Genomic DNA, 13,058 nt, shown 5'->3' on the forward strand with positions numbered 1-13,058 from the left:
TTAAGTATGTTATAGAATGGCTAATTTTGAGCAACTTTTCAATCGGTCTTCATTTTTTACTTCTTATAGTTTTTTAATTATTTGCCTTCTTCTGAAACTTTCCAGCTTTCAAATGGGGGTCACTGACCCCATCTGAAAACAAAGGCTCTGTAAGGCTTCAAATGTATTGTAAATAGGGATGCACCGAATCCTGGATTCAGTTCGGCCAGGATTCGGCCTTTTTCATCATGATTCGGATTCAGCTGAATCCTTCTGTCCGGCTGAGCCGGATCTGAATCCTAATTTGCATATGCAAATTAGGGGTCACAAAACAAGGAAGTAAAAATGTTTCCCCCTTCGAACCCCTAATTTGCTAAATTAGGATTTGGTTCAGTATTCGGCCGAATCCAAAATAGTGGATTTGGTGCATCCCTAATTGTCATTGCTACTTTTTATTACTTATCTTTGTATTTAGACCCTCTCCTATTCATATTCCAGTCTCTTATTTAAATCAGTGCATGGTTGCTAGGGTAATTTGACCCTAGCAACCAGATGGCTGAAATTGCAAACTGGAGAGCTGCTGAATAAAAAGCTAAATAACTCAAAAACCACAAATAATAAAAAATGAAAACCAATTGCAAATCGTCTCAGAATATCCCTCTCTACATCATACTAACAGTTAATTTAAAGGTGAACCCTTTCATAATGTCCTGCTCTGTGGGTTCCTGTCCCGAGTTATCGCTGTACAACAGAGCTTTGCCATTAGTCTGAGCTGCGGATCTAGGACATTCATGATCATTTAAAAGGAAGGAACAGTAAAAAATCTGTAAAATCACATTGGCTCCCCCATTCATGCACTGAACGTGTATCATATAAAGGATGGACTACACCAGCGACGTCCAATCTGTTTTCAGCTGTTGTTTAACTGCAACTTGCAGGGGGATTCTGGGACTTGTAGTGCAACAACAGCAGGATTATAGCAGGTTGGATGCTATGAATGAAATGAATCCAGGATTCGGTTCAGGATTCAGCCTTTTACAGCCGAATCCTTGTGCCTGGCCATACTGAATCCTAATTTGCATATGTAAAACAGCTAGGGATTCACCAAATCCAGGATTCGGTTCAGGATTCTGCCTTTTTCAGCAGGATTTGGAATCAGCCGAATCCTTCTGCCCGGCTGAACCAAATCCTAATTTGCATATGCATATATTAGGGGCGAGAGGGAAATCGTGTGACTTTTTGTCACAAAAAAAAGGAAATAAAAATGTTTCCCCTTCCCTCCCCTAATTTGCATATGCAAATTAGGATTCTGTTTGGTATTCGGCTGAATCATTCAAGAAGGATTCGGGGTTCGGCCGAATCCAAAATAGTGGATTCGATGCCTCCCTAAAAATAGGGCAAGAAGGGAAAATCACACGACTGTTCGTCACAAAACAAGAAAGTAAAAACATTTTTTTTCCACTTTCCCCTTTGGTATTCGACTAAACCTTTCACGAAGGATTCGGGGATTCGCTAAATAGTAGATTCGGTGCATCCCTGTTGGAAGCCCTTGTGCCTTATAGACTGAAAGAAGTGGTGTTTATGGGTTCAGAATGCACAAGAACCTATAGAATATTTATTCATACTAGAGATGCACCGAATCCACTATTTCGGATTCGGCCGAACCCCCGAATCCTTCATGAAAGATTCGGCCGAATACAGAACCGAATCCTAATTTGCATATGCAAATTAGGGGTGGGAAGGGGAAAACATTTTTTATGCAACTTCCCTCCCCGCAATTCGGCCGAGTCTGAATCCTGCTGAAAAAGGCCGAATCCCAAATGAATCCTAGATTTGGTGCATCCCTAATTCATACACAAGGGACAAGAATAAGTGAAAGGAGTTGTGCTCAGTGATGTCATCAGTTGTAATGGGTGATTTGTGATGTCAGATGAATCACTGGCTTAAGAAAGTGTATCCTTGTAGCCAAATATGAGGATATCAATGGTCACCTTCCATCATCTGTATCGGAACAATAAAACCCCTTTGTGCCACTCCAGTCCCCTGCAGAAGCCTATGACCCCTCTCCTGAAATGGGCCACCAATTGGGGTCTGTTCCTCCAAACCTCATGATCAAAGGCAAAGCACTGCAGGGTTGAAGTCTACCATTACTGGATGCTTGACTTCCTCTTTGGTTCCCTACAGGGGAGGGGTATAAAGGCTTTCATTCTACACTAAATACATATATGGTCTTAGAATACTATTTGCCCGATTCCTATGATGAACTTCCTATACCCATATGGTGATGCCCTCCCAAGTATTTATACCACCGTGAAACGGTTTTGAGTAAGACGTATGTAAATTATGGAACCTGTATACGTTTGGGCCGATATCGCTCTGAAAACAAGAAACCTTTGTTCAATTCTTGCATTGACCTCCTGTTTATTGCTGCTTAAAAGCCACATTTTTTTAATAAAATTTGCCATCACCCACCCACCAACCAGTATTGCCATTACATGGTGTCTGTAACTCCGCCCCTAACCCGCTTCAATTTAAATCTGAAAAAGTCCCATCCAATCCACACTTAACGTTTTCATCACTGGGTGACTGGTTCTCGGGGAGGCACATTTATCAAGGGTCGACTTTCGAATTCATGTGAGTTTTTTAAAAACTCCCATAAACTTGAAATTCGACCGATTGAAATTTATTATAAAAATCTAATTTTTTATACTCGGGTGAATAGGATCGACCTGAAAACTCGAATCGAATTCGATTCAAATTTTAAAAACTCGATTCAATTTTTTTCTCGAATGTCAGGAAGGCTGCCAACAACTCGAAATTGATCCCTGGCCGTCTCCCGTTGACTTAAACAGCAATTCGGCAGGTTTTAGGTGGCGGATAGTCGAATTTGAGTTCTTAAAGGGCCAGAGTATGATAAATTTAGAAATTTGAATTAGAATTAAAACTCGAATCGAGTTTGGATAATTCACAATTCAAATTTGAGAGTTTTGACCAAAATTTTTTTTGGAAAATACTAATTTTAACTTCGACCCAAAATCTGCCCCATAGTGTTAGTCATGTGACTTTCCTGTTGTGATTACCAGCCCTAATGTGGCCAGTAAACCTCATGCTGCTGGCTATGCACATTGTATGATAAATCTTGATTAGAATTTTTCAAAAATTCTAATTTGAATAACTCCCTAGTCAAATTTGACAGTTTTGACCATAAAAAAATTTGAATTTCAAATTAAAATTTTCGATTCGGCCCTTGATAAATCTGCCCCTAAGTGCCACCCAGTACAACCGGCATGCAGAGTACGAGACAGAGACAAAGATATGTACAACGTGCTCAACAGACAAGGACGACAGTGCAAGCCTACATCTCCCACACTTGGGAATAGAAAACAGTGTTAGTCCTGCTCAGATCTCTTCTAATTTCTGATTGGTGGCGGGCGAATGTTGTTTGGGAGTCACGTCCTGGTACACAAGGAACCCGGTGAAAGTGATATATTTCCCATGATTGCTGTAGGCCCCATACCCTTCTTCACTGTGGCTGTAGAGCCAGACAGTATCTTCAGGATGGAGTGAGAGCATCATGCTCTGGCTCTGCATCTCTCGCTTCTTGGAATCGCTGTCATCATAAATCATGGCCTGGACTTCATTCTGGTTCTTCATCAGCTTGACCGACATAGTCTTGTAGGGCATTTTTCCTATGGTGAAAGCAAAGTAATAAGCTCCCGCCACCCTGCAATGAAATTCCCCCGAGGATAAGTTGAAGTCTTTCCCAATATTTACAAATTCGGTGTCAAAGGTGATGGCTTGATGTTGGGTTTTTCCATCTTCAGTTCCTACGATGCTTTCAGTGCGGGCAACGGAGAATGCAGACCTGGGATCTGTGTTTATTGAGGGCTGGTCAGCAGATGTGTGACTGACCTTGTTGGCCTCTAAAACCGGCCCTTTAAAAGACTGGACTCCTCCATAGTGCTGCATTGTGTAAGGGTCATTGGTGCTTTGGTAGGTGGAGGACACGTCTGGATAAATCAAATATCCATTAAAAGTTGTGTAGGGCCCAATGTTGCTGTAGATGGCATATTTGGGGTCTCCATGAAGACGAAGCCAAACGGTGTCCCCATAGTCCAGTTGCAGCATGGCGCTCTGACTTGCCACCTTCCTCTCTTTGTGATGATCCTCATCATAAACAATAACCTGGACCTCGTTCTTATTCTTCATCAGCATGACCGAAAGGTTCTTCTTGGGGAACTTCCCGACGGTGAAGGAGAAGTAATATGCGCCTGGAATCCTGCACCTGAACATTCCGGTCTTGGGCTCGAAATCTCCACCGATGTTCACGTAGACCTTGTCAAAGGTGATGACCATTTCTGGACCCCCTTCCATGCTGCTGGTGCGGGCAACCGAGAAAGCAGAGCGGAAGTCTGTTCCAAGAGCAGTAGGGAAGTTCAAGACCAATTGGGCCAATAACCAGAGGAGAGTCATGAGGCTTGGAGAAAACATTCTGGCTGTAGAAGAAAAAAGAAACAAGGAAGCACCATGATGACACACAACTAAGTGATCAAACCCAACAACCACTTCTACAACAAGAGCACAAACAGTGACCAAGCTCCTCCTTCTGAATGAAAGCGTTTTTTAAGTGGTAGTTCACCCCGGTCCTCATGGGCCCTGGTGACCCAGACCCGCACCTGTCTATGGCCCGCATTGCCCTCTGATTTTGCCTCCCTCCAGGTCCGATTACAGCAGCAACTACAAGTCAGGTACGTGTGGGGGCCTGGAGGGAGGACTGAGGCTGGAGACCTGTTGGGGGGTTGCAGCAGAGGCAGGGGGCCCGGAAGGAGGGTAGGGGCACATGTGATGGAAGTTCCAGTGGGCCTCCTACCTAGGGTTGCCATCTGGCCGGTATATAATGGTTGATCCCAATGTTATTAATAGGAAAAAATTATAAATATATAAGAAGGCCAGTGTTTTTTTCTGGAAAAGGTGGCAACCCTACTCCTACCCTCAGTCCAGGGCTGGCTCCAGTTCTTGCAGATGAGTAGTGGGGCCTTCGAGGCTGTGGTGGTGAGTCCTTAAGGTGGCAGCCCCCAGTTGGGTCCCAGACACCACAATCCGACACTGAGCCACTGTCGGACTGGCCCACGCCACCGGGATACCAGGAAAACTCCCAGTGGGCCCAGGTGTCAGTGGCCCCTCATGCTGCTAAACATTTGGACTATCTCATGGTCATTCCTTATTTCTATGAGAAAAAAAGCTAAATAGATGGAATAATAAATTATAGTATGTAAAGAAAAGAGACTAGGAGAATAGAGGATGAGTGAAGAGAGGAAGAAAATAGTACTAGTCTAAAGTTTTTGGTGGGCCCCTTGTCTAAGGTTTTTTTGGTGGGCCCCTGGTGTCCCAGTCCGACACTGCACTCAGCAATAAACACAGGTAACCAAATTGCAACAATTGTGCATTTATATCAGTCACCCGTGCATTTGCCTGTTGTGTCGGTCCGTATAGGTCAGACACACCCACCTAATTAAACTGTCATTTTATCCCATTTAGACCAATCAATTTTGGCTTGAGATTCCACCAGGAGCTGATAAGCCAAATCAATCCTTCTAAGTGGCCGCAAGACACGGCAGCAACCGTGCAGCTGAACGGCTAATGAACTGCATGACAAGTGTGTTCACTTGCCCACAATGGAATTGAGCAGACACCAGTCTAATAGCCGCGTTATACCCCGTCGCAGGATTGAGTTTTTTATATAATAACATGAATATTGCCGTCCAATAAAATGGCATTTAAGCTTCTCCTGGAGAAACAATAGACAAGAAGGAGTACATTGCTAGTGCATGGCTCATCCAACTGCCAGCCAGGTGGCACTTGCATTATACCCTCCTGTGTATATCTTGCTTGTCTATGAGTAAATACAAACAGCACAATGAGGGCATGAGGATCACATCCCAATTTTTCCCAGTCTCCCATTTATCCCTACATTTCCAGTTGCCCCATTCGTGCGTTACCTGTTCTGCCGACAGCCTCGTCCTCTTTATTCTTCTCTGTATTAAAGGTGACTGACAGGCAGCACCCCAGAGCAGCAGCACCCGCACAAGACAATCTCTTCCTAAAATGGTCAAATTTACAGCATGAGGACATCTACTCCACATTAAGAGATTAAAGCCATCATTTGTCACTTGAATCCCAGAACTGGGGTGGGTTGGGGAGAAATGGAAGGAGCACAGAGGGAGGGTTGTATCCATGGCAACAAGCAGGCTGCCCCCCCCTTTCCCGTCCAACAAGGAAGATACAGGCATGTTTAAAGGGGAAATAAACCTTTCCTAGCAGCAGTGCTCCACCCAGATGTTGCTGCCTGGACTCCAATCTATTATCAGGGGTTAATCTAGGCTGGAAGCTGCAGTCCATCACCATCAAGGCTGATTCTTAAAGCAATGCAGCCAGACAAAACTTTTACCTTCCTCGGGTCGAGCAGCCCACTTAAAGGCGGTTATATTCACCATTAAATTAACTTTTAGTATGATGTATAGAATGATATTCTGAGACAATGTTCAAAATTTTTTTTTTTATTATTTGTGTTTTTTGAGTTATTTAGCTTTGCATTCAGCAAGTTTGCAATTTCAGCAGTCTGGTTGCTAGGGTCCAAATTACCATAGCAACCATGCATTAAATGCAATAAGAGACTGGAATATGAATAGGAGAGGGCCTGGGTAGAAAAAAAACGAGTAATAAAAAGTATAAATAGTGACCCCCCATCTGAAAGCTGGAAAGAGTCAGAAGAAGAACGCAAATAATTTAAAAAAACTATTAATAAAAATAATATGGATGCACCTAATCCACTATTTTGGATTCGGTCGAACCCCCGAATCCTTCGGGAAAGATTCGTCCGAATACCGAACCGAATCCTAATTTGCATATGCAAATTGAGGGTGGGAAGGGGAAACATTTTCTACTTCCTTGTTTTGTCACAAAATGTCACGCGATTTACCTCCCCGCCCAAATTAGGATACGGATTTGTTTTTAGGACGAGCAGAAGGATTTGGACAAATTCTGCTGAAAAAGACCGAATCCTGGATTCGGTGCATCCCTAAAAAATAAAGGAAACCAATTGAAAAGTTGCTTAGAATTATCCTATATTCTATAACATACTAAAAGTTAACTTAAAGGATAAGTAAACCTTAAACATAAGTGAACGTTAAACTGATGAGGGGCTATTCTAAGCACTTTTACAATGTACATTCATTATTTATTCATTTTAAATTCCAAGATATTAAGGGATACATGTACTGTTAATATGAATGAATTTTGTTCCAACAGCGCCACCTGCTGGTCATTTTCCCACCAGTCTGACCACCAAGTAGTCAAGGAAGTTGTCAGGAGAAAGAGGCTGCTCTGATGTTCTTCTGCTTAGGAAAGATTTGAGAAAAGTTTCTAATTGTATTCCTAAGCAGAAGAACATCAGATCAGCCTCTTTCTTTCTCCTGACAACTTCCTTGACTACTTGGTGGTCAGACTGGTGTAACAAAATTCATTCATATTAAGGGCTCTTACACACGGCCGTTCCAACCTGCGCTCCCCTGCGTTCTGTTTTTTGGCGTTCAGCCGCAGGGGAGCGCAGGAATAGACGCAAGTCATTATTTGAAATGGGCCTGTACTCACTAAGGCGCGTGTAGGCACCGAACGCAGGAAAAATGCAGCATGTTGCGTCTGAACCTGCGTTCGGCGCCTACACGCGCCTGAGTGAGTACAGGCCCATTTCAAATAATGACTTGCGTCTATTCCTGCGCTCCCCTGCGGCTGAACGCCAAAAAACGGAACGCAGGGGAGCGCAGGTCGGAACGGCCGTGTGTAAGAGCCCTAACAGTACATGTATCCTTTAATATCTTGGAATTAAAAGAAAATAAATAATGAATGTACATTACAAAAGTGCTTAGAATAGCCCCTTCATCTATTTTATATTCACTTGTTTTTAAGGTTTACTTACCCTTTAAAGGTGAACCTCCACTTCAATGCAGGAAGGAAGGTGCTGCTTGCTCTGTGTACCACATTCCTTTCTCGTGCCACCATGTCCCTTTCATTTGTGTGAGAGTTAAGCAGAAGTGATACCCGGGCACAGATCAGATCACAAGCTGCTCGCCCCACGCTACTCCCTGCTCAACACTGAATCACTTTGATTAGGTGCAGCGGGAGCCCCGGCAACTGACATTTCCTTTGGTCACATGGGCAGGATGCAGGGTCGGACTGGGGGGCCCGGGGCCCACCGGGACTGCTGTCCAGGGGCCCCCCTCCGGCCCCCTGCACCCCTACTAAAATATGTCGGCCCAGCAACACCGGCGATTGGCGCGCATGCGCAACAGCGCCGGCGTTCGGCGTGCATGCGCTGGCGGCGCTGCGCATCGCCGGAAAAAAACATTTTTTCCGCGATCCGAAATATCTAGAGAAGGGTTCTGGCCCGGCGGGGGCCCACGAGGGTCGGGGCCCACCGGGTTTTTTCCCGGTTTCCCGCCGGGCCAGTCCGACACTGGCAGGATGGGACTGACATGAGCAGCGATTGTGCTCGATTTGTTAAGGTAATTAGCTCATTACTACAGAGAAAAGGCAAACAGTAACGATTGTTTCAATGGGAACGCTGTGGGTGGGCATTGTCCTGGTTTCAGGGATGGTTCACCTTTAAGTTAACTTTTAGTATGGTGGATGGTGGATTCTAAGCAATTTTTCAATTGGTCTTCATTATTTATTTTTTTAAAAATGATTTGCCTTCTTCTCCTGACTCTTTACAGCTTTCAAATGGGGGTCACTGACCCCCATCTAAAAAAACAAATGCTCTGTAAGGCTACAAATGTATTGTTATTGTTTCTTTTTATTACTCATCTTTCTATTCAGGCCTCTCCTATTCATATTCCAGTCTCTTATTCAAATCAATGCATGGTTACTGGGGTAATGTGGACCTTAGCAACCAGATGGCTGAAATTGCAAACTGGAGAGCTGCTGAATAAAAAGCTAAATAACTGAAAAACCACAAATAATAAAAAAATGAAAACCAATTGCAAATTGTCTTAGAATATCACTCTCTACTACATCATACTAAAAGTTAATGTAAAGGTGAACAACCCCTTTAATAGATTTAAGACCTTTTCAAAAATCTGAGCTTTGGTGCTGTCTCCAAAATTGCCTCTTCACAGACATCCATGGTAATTGCTCAGACCCTGTCTGTGATTTGGGCAACCTCAGGTGCCTCACTGCCAGCGAAGGTGAGAAAGCCCCTCGTGTGCCATCTGCCTGAGACATCCGCATAAGAAAGCAAAATACCCGCCTCCCGTGAAACGTGTGTTCTCACAGCTCACCGCACTGTGGGATATAACGAGGTTGCCTCGTTAGCAGCTCATGTTTCAATTTCAGGAATTAATGATAATGACTTGATTTTAACAGTTTTCAAGCTGCTGTCAGCGTCTTCCTGTCACCCACTCACATGCTGCGCAGCACCCAGACACCTACTGTATGATGCCACAATGTCTGACTGCACATGCAGCTGCCCAATGGGAAAGGGAGCCGGCCCGGACTGTCAGTCTGTGGGCAGTGTCGGACTGGGGGGTCCGGGCCCACTATATCAGGTGCCCACACGCACCTACTCTGGGACCTGACTCCCCCCACCCACCAACTTCAGGGTCCCCCTTCGAGAACCTTTATTTTCTTCTACTAGTCGGGAAGTGGCGTAACTAGATGTTACTTACTGGGCCCCACAGCAAATTAATTTTAGGGCCCCCAGCATACCCAGAGGTTTTCCTGTTTTACCAATATATGTTGAAATTGCTGATTAGTTAGGGCCTCATGGGGTCCCCTATACCACCTGGCCCCCCTGCAGTTGCAGGGTCTGCTTCCTTTGTAGTTATGTCCTTGGTTCAGGGTGGGGAGAAACTACCAGGCAGGTGGGAGCAGATCTTGGCAGGTGGGGCCCATGATGGCTGGGGCCCTATTAATAACATTGGGATCAACCATCGTTTTTACTGGCCAGTCTGGTAAAATACCGGAAAGGTGACAACCCTACCCACAGGGTTTTTTCCCCAGTGTCCTGTTGGCCCAGTCTGACCCTGTCTGTGGGTTCTGGCAAATATCAGTGGCTTAAATAGATGTTACCGGGCTTCTTAGCAATTTCAATTTAGGGCCCAAAGCATTGGTTGATCAGTTTCCCTGCACTTCTGGGCCCCTCTGCAGGAAGGGTAGACTGTCCAGTGTAGACTGTCGCTATTTCCTGCTTCCACTGTAGACTGTCCCTATTTCCTGCTTCCTGTGTAGACTGTTGCTATTTCCTGCTTCCACTGTAGACTGTCGCTATTTCCTGCTTCCACTGTAGACTGTCGCTATTTCCTGCTTCCAGTGTAGACTGTCGCTATTTCCTGCTTCCAGTGTAGACTGTCGCTATTTCCTGCTTCCAGTGTAGACTGTCGCTATTTCCTGCTTCCTGTATAGACTGTCATTATTTCCTGTTTCCTGTGTAGACAGTCACTATTTGGTGGGCTGGTGTTTGGGCCTCTGTGTAATTAAAATGCCAGGTCCTGTTTTGAATTTCAGTCCTGGCCTGAAAGGGAAACTCCAGTGACTTGGAGACTGTAAAATACAAACATACAACACACCTGGCAACCAGTTGCTATGGGGCATACAAGATGTCCTGTGGGATAGCGAGTAGCAATCTGAGCCACAGATACCCAGGAGAAGCTTGTCTGCCCTGTATATGAAGGGGCCACACCGTTGTCTGTGGGTTCTGGCAAATGTCAGAGTGAGTGGCACAACTAGATATTACCTCTTAGCAATTTCAATTTAGGGCCCCAAAGCATTGGTTGATCAGTTTCCCTGCACTCCTCTGCAACCACAGGGTTGGCTTCCTTGTAAGACAGTCACTATTTCCTGTGAAGACAGTCGCTATTTCCTGTTTCCTGTGTAGACAGTCGCTATTTCCTGTGTAGACAGTCACTAGTTCCTGTGTAGACAGTCGCTATTTCCTGCTTCCTGTGTAGACAGTCGCTATTTCCTGTTTCCTGTGTAGACAGTCGCTATTTCCTGCTTTCCTCTCTATGATCACTCTATGTTATGATGTATGAGAGTGATATTATGAGACCATTTACAATTGGTTTTAATTTTTTACTATTTGTGGTTTTTGAGGTTATTTAGCTTTTTATTAAGCAGCAGTTGCTAGGGTCATTTGGACCCTAGCAACCAGATTTCTGAAATTACAAACTGGAGAGCTGCTGAATAAAAAGCTAAATAACTCAAAAACCACAAATAATAAAAAATGAAAACCAATTGCAAATGGTCTCAGAATATCCCTCTCTACATCATACTAAACTTTAAAGGTGAAGAACCGCTTAAAAGGCACACTGCCATTATACTAAGATGCACGGCCTGCATTTCCTTTTTAAACCTCCAGCAGCTGTTGTTAAACTACAAGTGGATACTGGAACAGGTGAAGCAGCGCACTCACTTAACCCACGCTCTGCTGGATAGCCTGGGGCTCAGTGCAGGAGGATACGGCAACCTCCAGTAGGTGAACAAAAAACACTGGCACTCAAGGCAATGAAAAGCGTCCTTGATAAAGGGGCTTGCCCTGAAACGTTGCACTTCTGCACTAATAAACAGCAAGGGGTAACCCTGCTTTTCATTGCCTTGAGTGCCAGCATTTCCTCTTTTTGTTAAACTACAGGGGAGGCGAGGAAAGGAAGCATTAATCGACGCACACGGTGCCATTCTGTAGGATAATGATCCCCAACCAGTAGCTCGTGACCAACATGTTGCTCTCCAACCCCCTGGATGTTGCTCCAAGTGGCCTCAAAGCAGGTGCTTATTTTTGAATTCCAGGCTTGGAGGCAAGTTTTAATTGCGTAAAAACTAAGTATAGTGCCAAGTAGAGTCTCTTGTAGGCTGCCAGGCCACATAAGGGCTACCAAATAGCCAATCACAGCCCTTATTTGGCCCTGCAAGGGACCTTTTCAAGCTTTTGTTGCTCCCCAACTCTTTTTACATTTGAATATGGCTCACTGGTTGGGGACCCCTGCTGTAGGATAGACTGTGGTGTGCAACTGCGTTACCTGCTCAAGACTTGGGTGGGGCGGGGGGCTGGCAATCTCTTGTATCAGTAAATCAGTGGCCAGTGGCGTGTGTATAATTAAGCTCCCAGTCCTCTTGCGATTTGTCTTTTTATCCGGGTGATCCCCCCCACCTCTCTCGTGGGACCCAGGTGAATCCAGCAGCACCGCCTCCCCAGTCGCACCTACCTGTTTTGCTGCCGCAACTCGACTTGCCCTGGATCTGTAGTTAATATGGCACAGGGGAGGATTTGGTGCAGGGGCCGGGAGGGAGGATGGTGCTGGGGAGGAGGGGCAGTCACACTCACAGCACAAATTCATGGACAGGTAATGAGAGAGAATAGACAGATGCTAGACACAGACAGACAGAGCTAGAAAGAAAGAGATACATAACTGATGGACAGGTAGATTGATCAATATATAAATAGGTAGATAGATTATAGAAAGAAAGATTGATAGAGAAGGAGAGATAATTGATTGACAGACAGCTAGATAGTTAGATAATAGAGAGAAATATTGATAGAGAGGGAGAGATGAGATAGATGATAGATATAGAGATGATTGATATATCATAGAGAGAAAGATTAAGGGTAGAGGCACACAATGCTATTTGGGGGAGATTAGTCACCCAGCAACAAATCGCCTCTTCTTCGGGCGATTATTCTCCCCGCAATGCCTTCCCGCCGGCTAGAATGTAAGTCGCTGGCGGGATAGAACTCATAGAGCTTCGTTTTCTGAAGTCGACTCATGAGGAAACTTTGGGCGACTTTGAAAAACGAAGCTCTACGAGTGCGGGCGATTTACATTCAAGCTGGTGGGGAGGCAGTTCGGGGAGATTAATCTCCCCAAATCTGAGCGTGTGCCTCTGCCCTTAATAATGTTCTGTAAATGTTCCCTCCCCCCAGGGGCCAGACAATTACAGGGGGGCCTGTGACCTGACGCCCACTCAGTACAGTAATAGAGATAACTAAGGGGCACTTCCCCAAATCCCCAGCCAACCCTCCCAAAGGC

General features: G+C 44.9%; 1 protein-coding gene across 3 annotated transcripts; it reads right to left on the reverse strand.

Annotated features, from left to right (window-relative positions):
* Nucleotides 1–2,948: 2,948 nt before the first annotated feature.
* c1qtnf4.L (C1q and TNF related 4 L homeolog) lies at nucleotides 2,949–12,363 on the reverse strand. 3 transcript variants are annotated; one of them, XM_018257420.2, is made up of 3 exons: nucleotides 12,237–12,363; nucleotides 5,979–6,079; nucleotides 2,950–4,475 (listed from the first exon to the last, which is right to left on the reverse strand). In XM_018257420.2, exon 3 carries the CDS (start codon nucleotides 4,468–4,470, stop codon nucleotides 3,379–3,381), a length of 1,092 nt encoding a protein of 363 aa, XP_018112909.1. In that variant the 5' UTR covers nucleotides 4,471–4,475; nucleotides 5,979–6,079; nucleotides 12,237–12,363; the 3' UTR covers nucleotides 2,950–3,378. The 3 variants fall into 3 exon arrangements, with proteins under 3 accessions (XP_041445825.1, XP_018112909.1, XP_041445826.1); XM_041589891.1 differs by lacking the exon at nucleotides 12,237–12,363 and having other exon boundaries at nucleotides 2,949–4,475; nucleotides 5,979–6,209; XM_041589892.1 differs by lacking the exon at nucleotides 5,979–6,079 and having other exon boundaries at nucleotides 12,237–12,325.
* Between the last annotated feature and the right edge of the window lie 695 nt (nucleotides 12,364–13,058).

This window comes from Xenopus laevis, chromosome 4L, assembly GCF_017654675.1.
Source record: "Xenopus laevis strain J_2021 chromosome 4L, Xenopus_laevis_v10.1, whole genome shotgun sequence".
NCBI classification, from domain to species: Eukaryota; Metazoa; Chordata; class Amphibia; order Anura; family Pipidae; genus Xenopus; species Xenopus laevis.

Excerpts from the sequence above, each read along its gene's own strand:
- c1qtnf4.L (XM_041589891.1), bottom strand. The coding sequence starts at position 6,111 with ATGTCCTCATGCTGTAAATTTGACCATTTTAGGAAGAGATTGTCTTGT. Across the intron at positions 4,476-5,978 it reads CGAGGCTGTCGGCAGAACAG|CCAGAATGTTTTCTCCAAGC; the intron begins GTAACGCACGAA and ends TTTCTTCTACAG.